The sequence below is a fragment of the Fundulus heteroclitus genome, unplaced genomic scaffold (genome assembly GCF_011125445.2).
Source record: "Fundulus heteroclitus isolate FHET01 unplaced genomic scaffold, MU-UCD_Fhet_4.1 scaffold_42, whole genome shotgun sequence".
NCBI classification, from domain to species: domain Eukaryota; kingdom Metazoa; phylum Chordata; class Actinopteri; order Cyprinodontiformes; family Fundulidae; genus Fundulus; species Fundulus heteroclitus.
In genome coordinates, this window is record NW_023396835.1 from 106,252 (window position 1) to 127,617 (window position 21,366).

General features: G+C 43.9%; 2 protein-coding genes across 2 annotated transcripts; both read left to right on the forward strand.

Moving 5' to 3' along the window:
* The first annotated feature begins 1,954 nt into the window (after nt 1–1,954).
* Nucleotides 1,955–14,041, forward strand: LOC118560300 (neoverrucotoxin subunit beta-like). The gene is given in 4 exon segments (XM_036131211.1): nt 1,955–2,024; nt 12,571–12,719; nt 12,722–12,847; nt 12,849–14,041. Coding segments are annotated over 4 exon segments (1,320 nt in total). The 3' UTR covers nt 13,824–14,041.
* Nucleotides 13,948–15,875, forward strand: LOC118560301. Its single transcript, XM_036131212.1, has 2 exons — nt 13,948–13,992; nt 14,484–15,875. Exons 1-2 carry the CDS (start codon nt 13,948–13,950, stop codon nt 15,852–15,854), a joined length of 1,416 nt encoding a protein of 471 aa, XP_035987105.1. The 3' UTR covers nt 15,855–15,875.
* Nucleotides 15,876–21,366: the final 5,491 nt, after the last annotated feature.

Genomic DNA, 21,366 nt, shown 5'->3' on the forward strand with positions numbered 1-21,366 from the left:
CACCCCTGGAGCAGTATTCTTGACGCTTAGAATAGGCTCTACCCTCTCTGCCTCCTCCAGCACCGCTGCCCAGCTGTTATGGGGGTGGACACTGATATGTTCACGAAGTCTGGCTGGCCGAAGTCCCCTAATGAAGGCTTGGAGGGCAAGTTTCTCCTGTATTGCTTTCTCCAGATCAGGGTAACCTTGTCGCGTTTGTAGCAGAATGTCAGCTGCATAAGAGCCTAGGGACTCACCTTCCAGGCGCCGGCGATTAATCAGCTGTTCCCTTGCATGCTCGGCATAAATCCTTCTGCCAAAACGCCTCCGGAGAGCTTCCTGGATCAACGGCCAACTGTGGCGTTCTTCTTGGCGTAGGTCAGACAGTACTTGTAGGGCACCTCCCTCTAAGCTCAAGGCGACTTGGAGCGCTGTCTCCTCTGGGGACCAGCCACCCAGTTCGGCAGCCATCTCCACCTGGACAAGGTAACCATCCAGTGCCGTCTCCCCATTATAACGCGGAAGCTTGGGTAGAGTTGGAAGGTGACGCCGTCGGGGAACCTCCTCCCTAGCGATCCTCTCCTCCGACTCTTGCCTTCCGATGGTAGGCGGGGAAGCAGGGACGGGGGCACCCGTCAGCCTCGACAAAGGCCGCCCTCGGACAGCGCTTGCTCCATCCGGTCGGCTGCTGCTGTCTCGAGTGTCCCTCGCGCTTTGCTCCGCCGTCTGCCTTAACAAAGGCAATTTGCTTCTTCTTCTCCGTCTTTCCGAGCCAGGCTGCTCCTCCGTGAAAGCGAGTTCTTCTTCCAGTTCGGCTAGCAGCCGTTCAATGTTCTGTAATGATGTCATTTTTAGCATCCCACTTCTGACACCAATGTAACCTCTGTTGAGGGCTCCCCGAAATCACCACACACAGAGTCGGGTAGTCAGAACATTCACGTTTTAATGGCGGAACACACAGGTCTTTTCATTCGAACACATAGCCTTTTCGCTCACGGTTCGCTCCCTCTTCTCTGCCGCTAAGCCTGATGGGAAAACACATAACAACCTAACATCACCCTCTAATCGCTACATTATCAATAAAACAAAAACTGTTGCCCAAAAACAGCAACAGGAGTGCGGCCGATGCGCCTTCGTGGCGCCGTATGCCAGTGAAGGTGGCAGCGGAGGTATCACTGCTAGATGCCGCAAACTGAGTCTGCTATCTCTCTGTTTGTCATATTCTCTAACAATGATGAATTAGATTAACAAACGGCCCATGATAAGTCGCTGTGTTGTAGTTCTTCCACTGTTGGTAACACCGTTTCTGGGAAATGGGTCATTTCTGCTTCAGCTCTGCCTCCTAGCACTGAATAAACATGAGGAGGAGGTTCTCCTTCACCGAGAATAAAAGTAGGAAAATGAAACTCCAGGTCAGGGCTCAGACACACTTCAGCTGTAAGTATCCTCCTTTCTTCTCGTGCTTTACTGCTCTTAAAAACAACAAGGCTGAAGGGGTTTTGGATTGTTTTTTTAAAACGGAAGAAGAATTGTTGTTTTTATAATATGTTTAAATCTGAAATAAATAGAACATAATGTGGATATACTGTTAATTAGACACTCAGCTAATTAATGTTTGATTCACTCAAGTTAACTCCAGTTTTGAAGGTTTTTTTTCCTCATTAAACTTTTTTTCCAGGATTTCATAACTACTTTAAATTTAAATATTACTCTTAATCGGAACTTCTCCTTTTTTGGGTAATGTGAAATTCCTCAGCTTGACTATAAAAATATTTTAGATGTTTTATAAATAATTGAATATAATTTTATTGAAGTGTGTCTGCCCACCATCCTCATCTCTCTATTATTGTAATTATTACAATAGATTTTAGATAACAGTTTGATCAGATTATTATCAAAGTTCGCAAACAGTCTTCATACATTCTGCCTCTTTTCTGATCCAGGAAAAAAGATGGAATCTGGAAAAGTGATAGAGATGGCCGCTCTGGCCAGATCATTCAGCCTTGGGATGCTGTACGACTGCCGCCAGGACACAGTCATTCCTGGTAGGTGTTCATAATTTATTTAACATTATGGTTTACAAAGGAACACAGTTATTTACTTTTTTATTTATTTTTTTATTCCATTAATTATGTTCAAACTGTCATGGTTTTAAGGTGTTTGGCCCACATACCGACACAGACGGAACACAGAAACAGTTTCTAAAATGTTTTTTTGAAGCTCAACAAGGACATGCACACTATATGTGCAACAGGCGAGGTCGGAACGTCAGAGCGGGGGTTACTGTTAGGCCGGTAGCTGTAATCTGTAGGGTTGCTCTAAGTTGAGTTTCGTTCCTCTGACTCTGGAACTAAACAATTTGTGCACTTTTTCAATCATTACTAGGGACTAAACTCATAATTAAAAGTTCTCCATGTGAAACCTGCACATTCATAAGTTACAAGGTGTTGAAAGAGCCAACTTTTAGAAAAACGTGACAAATCGGGGTTTTCCCTTCATTTTAAGTGCTTCCCATTTTTTTCAGAAGAGAAGAATGAAAACCAAGTTTCTTTTATCTGGTGTATCTAAGTGCTTTCTGCAAATATTACAGGCTTTGAATAGCTCACTCAAATGACTTATGAGTTAAAGTGATATGAAAACTGCATGTTTTCAATAAATTAAGGCCTTAGGCTGAGCTGCACCCATGGCTTTTCATTTCACATTTAAAAGTAGGCCTATTGACATTTTACATTGAATCCAGTATTAAAATTGTTTATAAGGCACTTCTTTACCATTCCAGCAATTATTCACTAAAATAGGAAGTTAAATATCAGCCCCAACAACAACGACAGACACTTAGATGTACATATTTATCATTAGATTTTAATCACATTTTTAATTTCAGAGCTTATTTAGTGCAGAGAGGAATGTTCTGATCTTTATATTGGAGAAACCAAACAACCTCTCCACAGACGCATGGCTCAACACAGGAGAGCTACCTCCTCAGGACAAGACTCTGCTGTCCACCTACACCTTAAGGACAAAGGACACTCTTTTGAGGACCAAAATGTTCACATTTTGGACAAAGAAGACAGATGGTTTGAAAGGGGTGTGAAGGAAGCCATCTACGTTAAGAGAGAAAAGCCAACCTTGAATAGAGGAGGAGGCCTTAGGTTCCAACTCTCAAAAACTTACAACAAAGCTATAGGATTAATTCCGGCCAGTCATCACCTTAACTCTCACCCTCATTCGGGTGATCAAAACATTGTCCCTTTAAACCAGGCCAATAACAACCCTAACAACTCCTCGTTACAGAGGAGTGGACCAGTTTCGGTCCAATCTGCTGGCTTAATGGCTTTAACGACCGTCCATTACTAAGGGGTGGACCTGTTTCTGTTGAATTTGCATGTTATCTAAGCCATTACAAGGCCTTTGTTTGGCAATGGTATAAAGCTTGTTACTCCACATTACTCCAGACTTTTTGAATTGAGAAAGCTTCCGGGAGAGGAAGCGAAACGTCTTCAACTACGGAAAACAAGTCCAGTTGCTTTGTTTTTTACTTTTTTTTGGAATGACCATGACATGGATGACTGAGAATCTTCGCCAGCATAATATACCTTTCTGATTTAGATCTTGTCAAGAATTTGGTGTATGATCCATAGCAGGTTCTGTGATAGGAGACCTCAAGAACTACACAGTCCTTATCTCTTATGTGTACAAGCACACTCTCATCCTTCTTTGCTTCTGCTGCTTTTCACAACAATCCTAGAAATATAAAAGATTTATTATACGACATGTCGATATAAACCGCATCATGGTACATATTTACAAAAAAATTTATACCGTGGGGTATCATTCCAAGAAAATTGCATTTATCAACATAGCAGAGCCAAACAAACAAACATCATTATGACATTATTAAACCTTTTATATTATTTAAGCCTAAATATGTTTCTATCCGCATGGCCAAAGATATAGACAAGGCATACATCCACTTAACTTAAGGAAAAATGTAACAATAGATTACAGAGAAAGTATTAACTTACCACCATCAACAATCTCTGCCTTGACAAGTTTCACCCTCTGGCGAGAATTCCTGACAGTCTGAAACTTCTCTCTTTTTTTACATATAATGCAGACAGCTGGCAGCACATGTTTTCTTGGCTGGCTATGACCAGCTTTTGGATTATCTTGTTGAGGAGGGGCAAATCAGATGGCGATGTCTTCTATTGATCTCAGTCGTTTTGGTGATTGGATATAGGGCAACTTGTTAATGTCCTGTTCATCAGATACGGGCTCGTGCTTTTGTTTCTTGGCAGCATTTATTCGCTTCTTGTCGGTAAATCAGCGATAACAGGTCGGGTGGTAGCCAATGTGGCTTGGTATATCATCAAATTGGAAGGAGAGGAGGGAAAGCAAGTTGTCGGCAATCGTCCGTTCTTTGCCGGCTAAATCAGCCCAAACACGGCAAAATCTACGAAAAGTTTCCCACCTTGTTCGAGTAAATGGTTCTGTGTGTTCTGGGTGTGATTTGCTGGGGGGGATGGGGGGGGGGGATTTACCCCCCCCCTCTGTTTGTGATGTCCCCCCCTCTGGTCATTCATATTTTATCCCTGGAGGGGAAACATTCCTCCCCCCTCTGATCTGAATAAGTATTACAGATTTTTCAAAATTTATATTAATATATGTCTTGTGTCCTTCACATTTGTAAGTTACATTTTTTGTTTGTTTTTAAAGAGTATTATTACGTTTTCTGCTCAGCGGTTAAAGTAAACTAATACCCTTTCCCAAGTCCCGACAGTAGATAACGCAAGTTTAAAAACAATAGTCTAACCTACTGGATCTAGCTAGCTACCTGAAAGAGCACCTGCTAGCTAACCATTATTAATAAAACCTTTATTCATTAATAAAATGTTTGAAATGATCCCCCCCTCTGTTTTTTTTTGCAAATCGCACACTGTGTGTGTTAACCTTCATTCCCGGCAACATGCATAAGGCATGCACATTCCATAATTACAATGTTTCTGCCGGATTTTCTTTCTATCCCAAATAAACTTATATGTTTACTACGGGTGCCACCATGTTGTTTGCTGACGTCACAATCTACTTAACTGCCACCTGATTGGCTGAGCAGCGGCCGGTCGCGACCTAAATATTGCGCAATTTTCTCGTCTTAAACTGGCTGTAACTTGCCTTGTGCGCGGTTTTGTGTGGAGAACTTTTTATTCTAGGCATTTGAATTTTTTCGATCTATCATTTAAGACAATAATAGAGTAGTTCCACGGATACAGGAACGAAAGTGAACGCTACAGATTACAGCTACCGGCCTATGTGGGAAGAAAGAGGATTAAATTAACACAAGTTAAACCAGGGGAAATTCTCCAGATGCTGCTCAGCTTACCGCTTGGTTGGGAGGACCTATCCGGGGAGGATGAGTGGAAAAGGAGTTCTTTGACCGTAAACTCTCTGCTGAAAGGAGATGGCTGAGTGACAGGAGGGCTGGCAGATGTTACACAGGCGGGGAGCCCGAGCAACACCACTGCGGCAGCAGGCAGGAGGAGCAGCTGAAAGAACCAGGGTGAGTCCAGAGGAACCAGGGTGAATCCAGAAAGGGGGGTCTTGCCGGGCTTGGTAACACCAAGGGAGTTAGAGGGGAAACGCAAGAGCAAATTCTGAGCAGGCAGGGATTCGGAAACAGGTTTTCAGCGCACTGAGCCAACACAGGTGAGTAAATCTAAAAACACGACGACCTGGAGAAGACAGGAGACAAAGTTAGATCCAAAACAGGGATTTCAAAAACAGGTGACAGGTCTATGGCCTAGGTATACCACAACGGGGTAACACTCGGGCGTCTTCCAGCTGTCTGAGCGCTCCTTTTAAGCCAGGGAAAGCAGTCCCAATGAGCCGCAGGTGTGGGCCACGCCCACCCGTCAACTTCGGCCACCTTTGGAGCAGAGTTGGAGAGCACCGAGCACAGAACCATGACACCCCCCCCTCAACGGTCGCCTCCTGACACAAACAAAACAATGAAACATTAAAGGAGAAGTCTGATTAAAATCAGAATTCAAACTGCTGAAAGTACTTTAAATATAAAATTATTACATACTGTTAAAAAATGATAAGCTTTTTTAATTAAAGGTATACTATGCAACCGGGGTTGATTTTCCAGCGAGGCTCCCCCCAGAGGGCGAAAGTAAAAGTGCACTGTCATAAAGATGCTCAGCTGTTCTGGTTTCTCCGTCAAGCCAGGCGCGGTTGTTTTGAGCTTAGCAGACAGGCGAACGCAACTAAAAGTAAAAAAAACGGCAGTACAAACATCAGGCTTCCCGCAGTGCTATCTAATCTTGGCGAGGCGGCCGCCGTGGTAGCGTCTTGCCAACATAAAAAAAAAAAGAAAAGAAACTCGATATGCTTGCATGTTTATTTGACGTTAACACGCGGTTCTTTGTTGTTGCTTTCGCGCGTGCATATAGTAAATGGCAGGGAAAAAACACATGGAGTTCTCGCCGTAAAGCAAGACCGACTCTTGCGGTCTTGCACGAGACTTCTGAGCCTGTGGGTGCGGGCCGAGGGCTCCTGCAATAGTGTACCGCGCACGTGACGTCACCGTCTCAAGAGCAACGCGCCTTTTGCCGCTTAGGTAGGGCATACAGGTAGAGAACGCCCGTAGCAACCAGCTATTAGACGCACAACAGAACCAGCGATATGACCGACTTTACAGCCGTTAAACATTCCCAAGACGATGTTCCAGGCGCACGGATTACTGGTCGCACTGTCGAAGAACACACCAACCTTCAGCTCAAACGATGGCTTGAGTGTCGAGGGCTTAAAAAGACTGGAAAACGGGCCGAGTTGATCGATCGGTAGGCTTTGTTTTTTTTTTCCTGCGCGGCGGTCATGGTGTCGTCGGCCATTTTTTTGTTTGTAATCACCGTCCAGGGATCGGTATATGTTTAATGTTTAAGCTATCCTGGTAGCAGGGTATCATGCTTCATTATTAACATGTCGGCCACCAAAATACTCTTACCTGTTCACTACTTGATGTCGCTGGAATTGGGTCAGGATGTTCTTCGGTTGGGCCCTTTCCTCCAACAAAATGCTTGCTACATATGTACGTGAATTTGGTAACTTTTTCCGCGTTGAACTGTTGTGTAGGCCAACCGCACCGGAGTACCCAGCGCACACATTTCTCCTTGGCAGTCTTGAAGAAAACATCCTTCATACGCGGCCGATTAGCGTACCTCGAGTCGCTGTTGCACGTTCCATAGCAACAATGTTTAAAAACCATGGTCTTAGATTTGGAAAAAGCAGTCGTTTACCGAGTAAAACCCAGGGTAACGCACGTCTCTTTTACAGCAAAACGGCGGCGGACTATGCAAGCTTGCCCTACTGCATACCACATGATGTGACGTCATCGTGACGTTACGTTTCTAAAAATAGCTTGCTCGCGGTACGCTATTGCAAGTGCGGTATTTCCCCCACAGACCACCAGGGCGGCCAAGAAAACCTTTGTTCGACCTGAAATGATTCATTTAATCATCCAAAACGGTATGGAACACAGTAATTAACTGAAAAATGTTGCATAGTGTGCCTTTAAGATTCATTTTCATTTGAAGATCCTTTTACGGGGGCAGCCATCTTGGAAATGAACAGTATTGCCACCTGCCAGTTTGTGACGTCACTGTGCGGTATCGGCTGTCAAGCAAGTCCCAATGCCCTATCTGTCCCCTTGTAAATAAATATCCGTTTTCATGCCAAAATATTTTTTTAACCTCTTAAACAAAGATAGACATGTTGTTAAGCCATGTGGGCAACTGTGTCTTGATGGGTTAAGTAGTTGTCTGGCAATCAGAAGGTTGTGGGATTGATTCCAGCTTCTCCTTGCCACATGTCGATGTGCACCTGGGCAAGGCAGTTAACCCCAAGATACCTACCGGGCTGCGTCTCAGTGTATGAACGTGTCTGTGTTAGTGAGAGCGACTGGGTGAATGTGGCTATAGTGTACAGCGCTTTGGGTGGTCAGCATGACTGGAAAAGCGCAATATAAGTTCAGTCCATTTAGCATTTAAAGTAATACTAATTTTTGAGAGACATGAAAGAGAGACATGAAAGACAACAAATAAGCATTAAAGTACGGTTTATGGGTTGGGTTCTGCAATGTTGTAAGATAAGTATAAAACTCCTCTTTAGAATCAATCTGTGCTCAAAATGGTGATCTGCACTGCTTAATCTACCTTCAGCAGTTATCATCAGTTATTGCAACCATAAATTGCAGAAAATACGGGAAAATACTCTCTGCTCCTGTCAGGATGACCTGCAGAGCATTATGAGGCGGAGAAATATTTCAATGTCACTTAGTTTAGAGCCCAAGCAAGTGACTACACTTTCAGAAACAAGCCTAAAAACTGCAACTGCAACTCATGAAATTTACAAACAACTTTAGAAAAAAATAAGACCAAAGTTGCATAAAATAAGTGGGCTTCACAACAGTGAGCATTCTTTCTAAATGTGTCATATCACTCTGCCGCTCTGATCGGGTAAACAAATGTCCTGGCAAATTCTACATTAAAAAAAGGAAAACCTACTGAAAAGTCTCGCTCTCATGTCATCTTGAAGACATTCTTCTTTGAAATGTTGGCTACAGACGACGTGTTTTCTGGCCAGAAAGTTAGATGGCAAATCCTCCCTCTTCAACTAGGCAATCCAACAAAAGAGCCCGTGTTTAAATTTCAACATAAGCAAGATGCATCATGAGAAACCACAAGAAGGTAAGTTAGTAAAGGCATTTCTTGCTGTTCTTCTTTCAAAGGTTCATGGATTCTGAAAAAACAGATGTGATAGCAGCAGCTACACATGTGTCCTTCTGCACTGCAATGTTTGTTTTGGTTCACCTGTGGGCTCAACCTCTTTTGGTTTTATCACAGCTAGTATATCCCGCCTTAAACCACAATACTGCAACGTAGTGATGGGTCGATGAGGCGTCATGAAACGTTTCGACACATTGCCAAACTGTATTGATACTGCGCTGATACTGTGTCACTGAATACTGACACCTGCTGGACCTTAAAAATCCCTACAGGCAACCTGGTTGACAGAGTTAACTGACACTGATTTGATGACCAAGTATACACAATACAATTTAAATCATTGTATATTGCATTGTAGTATTTTATATTTTCATTTGAATTAAACATATATTTGATTTTTTTTTTAGATACAGTCAATAAATAATGTGAAGGAGGATGCTTGTGGACTGGCTTTTTTATTTTTTACAAATGGTTGATCGGGCGCTGTGTTTAGTTACCTGACTGATATAATCTGTTCTGAAATCGGACATGCTGAGTATGACACAGTGAGGTAGAACTACTCAGAGTAGCAGCTTTCTACTAAGGGTAGATCAGCCGTTTTTTCTGAAACGACGCTCAGAACAAAGACGCACAACACAACCCGCCCAACCATAAAGACGTCTGCCCAACCCATCCATCAGTGGTGAGCTCCGATCAGCACCTGGCGCTCACAGAGCGAGACTGTGGTCCACCATCACACCAGAGTAGCAAAATGGTTAAAAATTAATCATTATTAACCGTTATTTTGTTTACAGTTCAGCTTGGATTTTCTTTACTGCGCAGAATAGCTTTGCTGTGCGCACTGCTGTGCCCGAATGCACACGCGTGCAGCTTAGAGGGAACAGAAACAGTTTGGCACGTCAGTCAGTTCGAAACGGTTGCTGTATTGGTCACCTGACCGAAACAGTTCCTGTATCGGTCACGTGACTTTTCCGTAGCAATACACACATCGACACGGGTTTCGCTCTATGAGACCGACACATGCGCCGACGCATCGGTGTTGCCGGACCCATCACTACTGCAACGTGTTTGGCCTAAACCAGTTTTGTGATGGTCACAAACGTTTAAAGCCTGAGCGACAAAATATGGACTTTTGTGTGTTTGTAAACACACAAATACCACAGGAATTCTTGCAGCCAGACGTCCCTCTCCCCAGCCACTTGGGCCAGCTCCTCCGGGGGAATCCCAAGGCGTTCCCTTCCCCAAGACAACAAAAGGGAAATTCTGGTACTGGGTGTAACACAAAACAATCAACACATTGCACCTGTGGCAGCCAGGTAGAACTGAAACACAAAGAGAGCTCTCTCATGAAGAGAGCCCCTAGAGGTCAGTGACCGTAACACCCTCCCCCATAAAATCCTTCATAACATAAGGACATTTCTTCACCATTTAGAGAGGTAAGAGCACTATATCTGGGAAAGTACATCAGCTATCACGTTTTCAGTGCCTTTCTTATGCCTGATGTCCAGATTATATTATTGGGTCAGCAAGGCCCACCGCATTAACCGCTGGTTGTGGTTATACATTTGGTTCAGGAAGACTAACGGGTTATGATCTGTATAGACAATAACGGGACTTGTTGAACTCACATAAACTTTAAAATGCTGTAAAGCAAGTAGCATGGCTAATGTTTCCTTCTCAATTGTAGAATAGTTCAGTTGATGATGTTTGAATTTAGCAGAGTAGTAGGAAACTGGGTGACTGATGTCACCTGGTCCATCCTGGAGCAACACTGCTCCAGCTCCAGTGGCGCTTGCATCTACCTCCAGCTTGAAGATTTTGTTGAAATCTGGAGCCGCCAATACAGGAGCACGCATAAAATAGACTTTGCACAATTAAATGCATATAGACATTCAGTCGTCCACATGAATGGTTCCTTCGGACTAGACAGGTTTGTCAGAGGAGCCACCACCATAGAGAAGTTTCTGCAAAAACATCTATAATATCCAACCAAACCCAAAAATCGCCACAGCTCACATCTTGTGGTGGGGACCGGATAGCTTAGGATAGCTTACAACTTAGCATTCACCGGACGTACCTGGCCATGGCCGACTTCCTTTCCCAGGTAGGTCACCACCGCTTTGGCAAACTCACATTTTGCCAGATTCAAGGTGAGGGAGGCCTAAGCTAGACGCACAAACACAGTTTCCAGAGTGTTAAAATGATCAGTCCAGGATGATGAATAGATTATGATGTCATTCAAGTAGACGTTACCGTTCTTAAAGTCTCCTAATACGGTATTCATCAGTCGCTGGAAGGTAGCTGGTGCATTTCACATTCTAAATGCCATCACTGGATATTGTAGGAAGTGGTCTGGAGTGACAAAAGCTGAAATATCAGAAGCTCTTGCAGTTAGGGGAACTTGCCAGTACTCCTTCAGCAGATCCAATTTGGTTATATAGATGGCTGAACAAATGCTGTCTATGCAGTCTTCCATACGAGGCAATAGATGTGAATCAGGAACTTTAATTGCATTTACTCTACGGAAGTCCGTACAAAAACGTTGTGAGCCATCTGACTTTGATGTCAGAAGACAGGGAGAGCTCCAGGAGCTATGACTCTGTATAACCAGACCATTTTTCAGTAGACATTGAACCTCTTTTTTCATCATTTCCCTCTTGACTGGCGGACAGCGGTACAGATGCTGTTTAATAGGGAACGCATCACCTACGTCAATATCATGTACTAGTACCGAGGTCCTAGAGGGCACATCTCCAAAAAGCGCAGGGTTCAGCTGGATTAGTCTTTTTACATCCTCTTTCTCACCCCTGGGAAGATAGGACAGATATGTATCCAAGGAACTGAGAAAGTCAGAGTTTGGAAACCTACCACAGTGGTCATCACACTTTTTTAAACCATCATGAGGGGTATTTCCAGACACGAGAGAGATGGATGCAGGTTTTGGAGAGTCCTCACCACATGTGTCCTTACGGTCATTTTCTCTGGAATGAAACAGTTTGGACATGTTGATGTGACATAGGCGTGTTTGACGCCTCCTATCAGGAGTATGAATAACGTAGTCTGTGTCATTAACTTTGCTCTTTACCACATATGGGCCTGCAAATAGGGCCGAAAGAGATGGGCCGGGGGTAGGCACCAGCATGAGCACTTTATCACCTGGTTCGAATGATCGCTGTACAGTTTTCTTGTCATACAGGTGTTTCATTTTCCTTTGGGCAGCCGACAAGGACTGTCTTGCTATCGAACAAGCATGGTATAGACGTTCCCGACATTGTGTGACAAACTCAAGACATTAAAATGTGGTTGGGTGTCAGCTGACAGAAGTTTTTCCTTCAGAACCTTCAGCGGTCCTCTTACACTATACCCAAAAACTAGTTCAGCAGGGCTAAAACCGTAAGACTCCTGTTTAGCTTCTTGAAGCACTGGGGTAAACAGGAGTTCAAAGAGCGAGGCAGAGTACTGGACTGGACAGGCGTGGTGTGAGTAGAGACTGCAGACGACCCGGCGACCAGGAACAAACTGCAGTGAGTATTTAAAGCAGAGCAGGTGGAGCCAGTCACAGGTGATTGCAGTCTGATAGGTGATCCTAATCAGGCTGCGCTGGGAAGGAGGACGCAGGAACTGGTAAAAATGCAGCCACCAGGCTGCATCATGACACTACAAAGTTGCCCATAATAGAATGCAAATTTTGGAATCTCTGACAATGAAATACTATGACTTTCAGTAAGGGCAATTGCCAGTATTCTGACTCCCTAAATCTCTTCTGAAATTCCCAAAATATAAAATCTTTTCTCTTTTCTTACAGGATTAACACTGTGGGACCCCCAAGACTTAGAAAAAGACAAAAGAGAAAACCCAAAACCAAACAGTGACTTCGAGATAGTTGCTTCTGAATCAATTGATGACAAATCTTCAGCCCTGGATGTTGAAGCATCTTTAAAAGCAAGTTTCTTAGACTTGTTAAAGTTAACGGACTGGTTAAAGTTGAAGGATCGGCCAAATACCTCAATGATCAGATGACATCCAAAAATCAAGCCAGGGTCACACTGAAATACAAAACCACCACAAAGTTCCAAGAGCTGTCGATGTATCAATCTAGGAAGAGGAAACGTGAAGCATCCATATGTTTTTGAGAATAAAATAGCAACACATGTGGTGACCGGCATTCTTTATGGAGCTCAAGCATTTTTTGTCTTTGAGCAAGAAAAATCTGAGAAAAAAAGTCATCAAGACATTCAGGGCAATTTGAAAATGTTGATTGAGAAGATTCCATGCCTATCCATTGACGGTGCAGGTTCCTTAAAACTGGAAGATCAGGACACTGAAAAAATAAATAAATTCTCTTGCAAATTCCACGGAGACTTCCTGCTTGAGAAGACTCCAACAACCTTTCAGGATGCAGTAGAAGTCTACCAAAGCCTGCCCAAGCTGCTGGGAACCAAAGGAGAGAAGGCTGTTCCAATCAAGGTCTGGTTGCTGCCTCTGACATTCCTAGATTCAGCTGCAGCTAAACTTGTTCGTGAAATAAGCATAGGATTAGTTCAAGAAGTGCAAAGTGTCCTGGAGGAGCTAAGTGAGCTGGATATGAGGTGCAATGATGCAATGAGAAACATCACAACGCAGCAGTTTCCACAGATTGGTAAAAAACTTCAAAGTTTTAAAAACATGTGCTCTGAGTTCAGGCTTGGATTTCAACAAACATTAGCAAAGAAACTTCCATCAATCCGAGGAGGTGGAGAAGAAGAGTCTGAGCTTGCAGATATCTTGAAGAAGAGGCATTCCTCACCTTTCAACAATAAAAACCTAAACGAGTGGATGGACTGCAAAGAGAGGGAAATACATGTCCTGAAATCTTTCACCAGGATGATGAAAAACACCAAAATCGTCTCGTCTCAAAACAGCCTTCACGAGGATATTCTCAATGCAGAACATGCCTTGTGTTTTGTCTTCATCTCACTGGAACGTGATGAGCCATTCCTCTCTGCTTTGTCCAACTTCCTCAAAGGAAGAACCAAGGCAGATGATTCACACATTTATGATGTTGAGAAGGAACAGTGATACCTGTCAAACACCCTGGTAGATGAGATGAGAACAAAGGTGAAACTCTTCAGTGATTTTGCAGAGGCCAACAATGACAACAAGAACACAACATTCCTGACAGTGGGTTTAACGGATGACAAACATGAAGGTTCAACCATCTACCTCTATAAAGACGGACATCCTGTCAGTAAGAACTTTGAGCCTCCATCTAAGCCTGAAAGTGTGACAGCAGCAGACATAAACCACACCAGTGTGATCCTAAACATTTGCCCTCCGTCATTTGGAGCAGAGAACGTCACTTCCTACTCTGTTGAGTACTGTGTCTGTGGAGAAGATGAGTGGAAGCAAACGATAGAACCAAAGTCTGCTGAAATCACGGTGATCCACCTGAAGGCAAACACTGAGTATCTGTTCAGGTGCAGAGCAGTGGCCTCAGCAGGCATTGGACCAGCCAATGAAATCAATGATCCCATTAAAACGTTACCCTGCAGTCCTCCTGGAGAGTGTCAAGTTGAACCAAACACATCTGAGATTTCCCTTAGAAGTTTTCAACCATTGCCAAAGATTTATAAAAAATCTACTGAACCACTGCATCCGGGAATTTTTTATTTTTTTTCCCAAAAGTCAGAGAGGCTTTCTAAAGCTGTAAAATCTAACAGCACACTGGTGAAACCACAGACTGGAACACTGAATCTCTACACAATTCCTTTAAAAGAGGAGAAAATAGAAATAGATGGCTGCAAGTTCTACAGTTATGGGAAAGCTGGTCCCAAACAACAAAGTCGTACCATCATGGTTCTCGGAGCCACTGGTGCAGGGAAGTCAACTCTGATCAATGGGATGATAAATTACATTCTAGGTGTTAAATGGGAAGACTCTTATCGGTTCAAGTTAGTGGATGAAAATCTAATGAAATCTCAAGCTCACAGTCAAACCTCAGAGGTAACTGTGTACAAACTCAATCGCAGGGAGGGATTTCAGGTCCCCTTCTCTCTGACCATTATCGGCACTCCAGGCTTTGGAGACACCAGAGGCATAGACAGAGACAGGGAGATCACACAGCAGCTCCAAAACCTCTTCAATAGCAAGGACGGGGTCAGTGAAATAGATGCTGTGTGTTTTGTAGCTCAGGCTGCTTTAGCCCGTCTCACACCATCACAGAAATATGTCTTTGACTCCATTCTATCCATCTTTGGTAAAGATGTAGCAGAGAACATCAGGATCCTGGTGACGTTTGCAGATGGTCAGAAGCCACCGGTTCTGGCAGGGATCATAGAGTCAGGCGTTCCTTGTCCTAAAGATGCAAAAGGTCTGCCAGTTCACTTCACATTTAACAACTCAGCTCTGTTTGCGGACAACCTGAGCGGGGACGATGATGAAGAAAACTTTGATAAGATGTTTTGGAAGATGGGAACAAAAAGCATGAAAAGGTTTTTTGCTGCTCTGAATCAAATCGAAACCAAAAGCTTGGTTCTCACCAAGGAGGTCCTAAGAGAAAGAAAACAGCTGGAGCTTTCAGTTGAGAATTTGAAGATTCAGGTTAGACTTGGTTTAGCCAAACTGGAGGAGATCAGGGAGACGAGAGTAAAACTTAAGGAGCATGAAGCAGAGATCAGTAGAAATGAGAACTTTGAGTTTGAGGTCCGCGTTCAAAAGCCTAATCTGTACGGATGGATATCTGAGAGACAAACAGTGAAAGAGCTGAAAGAAAACTATGAAAAAGCCACAGGGGAGAAGATGACTGTTGAGGGACTGATGAGGAAACTAAAGGGTGAATACGATGTCCTGGAGAATGAGGTGAACAAGTTAATGGAGGAGTCGGCCAAGTGTCTGAACAGACTGAAGGAGATAGCGCTGAAGACAAATCCTCTCTCCACTCCAGATTGCATTGAGATGCTGATTGAAGGAGAGAAACAGGAGGCCAAACCGGGCTGGAAACAACGGGTCGAGTCACTGATGAAAATGAAACAAAAAGCAGAGTACATGGCTAAAGTGGAGAAAGGAGAAAAACCTCTAATCCGTGAATCATCAATTGATTTTACGCCTTAAATCAGGAGGTCCTCACAAGGTTGTTTAAATTTTGATGCTGAAATTATATTAACACTCTGTTGATTTGCATAATTACTTTGGTAAGAAAAGAGAATATATATATATATATATATTCCACCTGTCCCAGTAAAACCTGTCTTTTTCTCAGTGTTTTAAAACCACCCATTGAACAGATCCACATTAATGATACAAAGGTCTGTTTCAACAAGTTAACACTCTCCTTAAGACTTTGTTCAAAATGTGTGTGGCTGAATACTGTTTTGCTTTTTGCCTTATAGTTTTGATTAGTTAATTAAAGTTCACAAATTAGGAGATCAAAGTCTGTTTTTATTTCCATTGGCATTAATAATACATATTGTTTTTAGTTCTGTTTTTGTGTTATTTGTGTCTTGGTGTGATCCATTTCTCCACCGTACAGCAGTTTGGTTGAGAAAATACTTTCCTTAAACGGGCGTCATAAATAAAACAGGCTTGAATTTCCTTTATTTAAAAACAAAACACAAGACGCCATCTTTAATGGGTTTTATTTTTAATCCCAGATGTCAGGATCAGCTCAGGTTGTGTGTTTTGTGTCTAGTGAAGCAGACAGACAACCTAAACATCACAAACATGTGAACACAGCTTTACATCAGAGTATTTACAGTCCAACAACGTACAGGTTGGGTCCACAGAGGCGTTCAGGAGCGACCTGTGAGGAAACCTGACCCAGACATCAGAGCAACCCGGCTGGATCAGCAGGATCCTCTTCCTCCGCTGCTCTTCATCCTCAACAGAAGGAAATATGACAACAACGAGGACAAAGCTTTGTTTTCTAGAAGCGGCCATCTTTACTGTGAAACCAGGGGAAGGCTTCAGAACATGGCTGCTCTGTGTCTTTAAACCATTCCCTGATAAAGACCACAAATGTAACAGGAGTCTGTGAATTTTGTGTTTGACAAGAAAACGGCGGTTCTGTCTGGTTTTCAGAGTTCTGTCAGAACTGAGATCTCAGAGCAGCTGGTGGTGAGAAAAGCTCATTTCTGGGTCAATTCTGGGCATTTTACAGCTTTTACAACATAATTCCTTCACCCATCTTTCCCAGAGGGATCAGAGACAACATTTGTCTGTTTAATCAGCAAAAGTACAGAAAACAACCAATAATCAAACATAAAACTCAGTGGTTGGCTTGTTGGGGAAACTTGCCTATAACAGGATCCAGACTCTGATCTCGTCTTTTCTTGTCATTTTTTCTCATCTCAAATTAACTGCAGCAGAATAGACCTGGATTTAAACTTTTACCACTAATTGACAAAGCAGGACTCAGAGCTGAAGGTTTAAACCTGACTCAGCATCTTTCCTTCAGAATAAAACCAGCTGCACAAACATCTGCATCACACTGAGCTTGTTGACTCTTATTGTGGAGGAAACGTTGGTAACGAGGCTTTAACTCAGGAAACGTCCTCACATCAACTGCAGACCTCTAAGACAGAATTAACCAATAAAACAAGCTTTAATAGCAGCTTTAAACGCTCTTTCTCAGAGGAATCATGTTAAATCTAAAGCTTCATGTTCTGGATGAAGCTGCTGCTGCCTGAGGAAAAACCCAGATGTTGATGGTGCGGCTTGGTTCTGTTTAATTCTCCTCAGGTGTCAGATTCTCATTATTACCTGAGAAACCCAGCAGCTGCAGACGGACATAAGGAATTAGTTTTTAAATCGGTTTTACTTTAGTTCTGGTCAGATTGTTGAGCAATAAACACTCCAAAAAGGGAACTTAAAGTAAGTAAAATCTTCTTCAAATTAGTGTATTTGTCCTTGATTTGAGTGGCTAAATAAGAGTATTTGCCAATGGAATGAGTCTTTTTACCTCTAAAATAACATTTTTAGCTATCCTCCACTAGAAATAAGATGGATTAATATTTATTATTTTAAGTGCAAAAATTTTATTCCATTGGCAAATAGTCCTATTTAGCTGCTCAAATCAAGGAAAAATTCACAAATTTCAAGAAGGTTTTACTTACTTTTAGTTCCCTTTTTGCAGCGAAGGTCCAATATAAACAAAAACTTCTCTCCAGAACCCTCTGGGGGAAAATAAACACTTATTTTTACAGAACATGGAACTGAAATCTTAAAACATGAAAACAGGTTGACATGAACTCTGCCAGTCCAGAACCTTTTCTCCTAAATCCTGACCCGACTCGTTACAGTCCACCTTCATCCGCAGCTTTTAGACAGAAAACAAGGTTTTGTAACACTGATCCGCTTTAACTGAACTAAACTTAAAAAAATAAAGATATATATAAAAAACTAAAGTAACTAACTCAAAAGATGAAGAGAACATTTAAAGTAACAGATTCTCATCAAAAGATGAGCCGGTAGAACCTCCCTGGCTTCGGTGCTGAGGTCTGATCTCCACCTGCAGGAAGGAACGGCACCAGAAGTCCAAGACGAGTCCAAACGTTCCTCTCCTCCTCTTCCTCACCTGAACTCGTCTGCAGAGGAAGGTCTGAAGTGAACCCAGAAGCTCCAGCAGCAGCAGAGACGTCTGCAGCGTCCTTCAGGGCTCGCTCTGCTTTCTACCTAAACCATGAGACAACTAAACTAAAACAGGACGACTGAACGGCAGACGGAGGCGGCAGAAGGAACGGGACCGCGGCCGCCGCCATTATCCCACGTTCAGCTGGATTTTATGCTCGAACAGAGCGATGAGCAGCATGATGCAGAAGCCCAGCAGGATGCCGGCGTTCTGCAGCAGGAAGAAGCCGCAGTGGCTGAAGCCGTGGTCCCCGGCGTCGTTGTGCAGCATCTCTGGTACCTGAGGCAGAGAAACACGCAGCGGCTCACAAACCAGACAGGATTCACTCAGTCCAGAGGAAATAACAGGTTAGGAACTCATGGTCAGAGTTAGGTGGAGATAAAAGGCCTTCAGAGGACCAGGAGGTCCTTCAGAGGACCAGAAGATCCTTCAGAGGACCAGAAGATCCTTCAGAGGACCAGAAGAATCCTTCAGAGGACCAGAAGATCCTTCAGAGGACCAGAAGGTCCTTCAGGCTGGAGCTGCAGGCCTGTAGACTTTTTTCTGCTTTAACCAAAAGCAACAGAAATGTCCTGTAGATAAAGATGTTTGATAACCAGGACTGTCATGTTTTGAACGTGTGACTCTGAATGAGCACAAGAACTGAAGCCAGTGGTAAAATGAAAAAAGATTTTATTGAAAGAAAGAGTGGAGTCTGACAAGACAATAGTCCGGGTTGTCGGTGCGAGTTCTGTTCCCTTCTCGGTGTTGGTAGTTGGAGGGTGGACAGGCAGGCGAGCACAGGTAGGAGGGCTAACAGGGTTATCCGTGGCTCTTCTTCGATATGAGGTTTCCAAGAGTTTCTCCTGGCACGAGTCCGAGGCTTGGTTACCAGATGTTTTACTGGTGGGTACAAGGTTCTAGGAGGAACAAAAACAGGAACACGATTAGTCTCAGGTAACACTAGGAGTAAGGTCTGTACCACACAGAAGCGTAAACGAACTGACACCCTCCTCCTGGTTCCAGCTCATTAAGAAGAGTGGTAATCAGCTCTAATAAGATGCACCTGCCCGTCCAACCCTGCATAGTAGGGAGAGAAGGAAAACCAGACCGGCACCTAGACCACAGAGGAAGGCACCCACCCCCCAGCTGTCCGGCAGACGAGGCTTCAAAGTCACTAATAAGTGTAGGATCCAAAATAAAGGAACGAGGAACCCAAGAGAGTTCCTCGGGACCATACCCCTCCCAGTTCACCAGATACTGGTAACCGCGACCCCGACGTCTTGAATCCAGGATTCTGCTGACAGGAAAGGCTGGATGGCCGAATTATGATTCGACGAAGGAAGACCAGTGACAAAATCCATGGCAATATGGGACTAGGGACGGCTTGGGCTAGGCAGGGGCTGGAGAAGGCCTACGGGGGGTCTGCAAGAGCTCTTGTTTTTGACGCATGTAGAGCATGCAGAAACAAATTCTGTTACATCTCTGTTAAGAGATGGCCACCAAAAATATCGCCTGATAAGAGCGATCGTACGGCTAGAACCAGGCTGACCCGAGAATTTGGATTTTCCCCTTCCTGGGCCCTGCCTTATCTACTGCTCGAGGTCCCAGGTGATGGAACCCACAACACATGACTCCGGAACAATGGACTCGGGCTCTTCTATTTCATCAGTGGGGATGAATAGTCTGGACAGAGCATCAGGTTTGGTGTTTTTTGAACCAGGGCGGTAGGTGATAGTGAAGTTCAACCTAGAGAAAAACAGGGATCAACGGCTCTGGCGAGAGTTCAATCGTCTGGCTGATTGGATGTAGGCAAGGTTCTTGTGGTCAGTCCATATGATGATGGGGAGCTCAGTACCCTCCAGCCAGTGGCGGCACTCTTCCAGAGCTAATTTAATAGCTAGAAGTTCTCTGTCCCCCACATCATAATTCCTCTCAGCAGCGGAGAAGCGTCGGGAGAAAAAGGCGTTCGGGTGGAGCTTTCCATCTGAGGAGGCCATCTGGGAAAGGACTGCTCCGACTCAAGAGTCGGAGGCGTCAACCTCCAAGGTAAACTGAGCAGTGGGATCTGGGTAGGTCAGAATAAGACTGAGAGAACCTCTCCTTAAGGATCCGAAAGGTTTGGTCAGCTTCTGTGGTCCACTGGAACGTCCTCTTGATGGAGGTAAAGGCGGTGAGGCGATCACGCTATAGTTTTAATAAAAACATGATAGAAATTGGTGAACCCCAGGAAGCACTCAAGTTTTCTTCGGTTCTCCGGAGTGGGCCAGTTGACAACTGCCTCGACCTTGCTTGGATCCGTCTTCACCCGTCCACCCTCGAAGATGAATCCAAGAAAACTGATAGTCCTTGTGGAATTCGCACTTTTCACCCTTAACAAAGAGCCGGTTCTCAAGGAGGCGCTGAAGAATCTGGTGAACGTGCTGTTGATGTTGTCTGGGATTGTGGGAAAAAATCAGTATGTCATCCAGGTAAACAAAAACAAACTGGTTGATGAAGCTAAAACTACCGGAGAGTGTCTTGTGGGAAAAATAAAAAAAGAAATGGACTCATGATGATTACCCTAAGTGATTAACTGAAAAGGAAGTGTCTGTTGGGTTATGGCAGCTAAAGGACTGCCATCTAAAGCTGTGACAGAGACCGGGGTGGGTAAATCGCGAACCGTAATCTGAAGGCGCTTGACCAGAACAGGATCAATAAGATTCTGTTCGGAACCAGAGTCAATAAGAACAGAAACGGAGTGCTGGGCATTTTGCTGGCAAATTACAGGCTGTAATAAGAATCTAGAACCGGGGCTTTCTGAACATGCGTAACTTGCCACATAGAGTAACTTTATGTAGTGGTCCTCCAGAAGCACCCGAGCAGCCGGGTAACCAGGCCGGCTGGAAGACGGTTCGTAGGAATCATAGCTCTAGATTTCAGTCCCCAGGTCACCACCAACCCGTCTGCGTTTCTAACAAGTTTTCCCCACTCAGCAACACACCCGCTGAGAAGCCGACCCTGATTATTGGGAGCTCT

Excerpts from the sequence above, each read along its gene's own strand:
- LOC118560301 (XM_036131212.1), top strand. The coding sequence starts at position 13,948 with ATGAAGGTTCAACCATCTACCTCTATAAAGACGGACATCCTGTCA. Across the intron at positions 13,993-14,483 it reads TAAAGACGGACATCCTGTCA|ACTGGAACACTGAATCTCTA; the intron begins GTAAGAACTTTG and ends GTGAAACCACAG.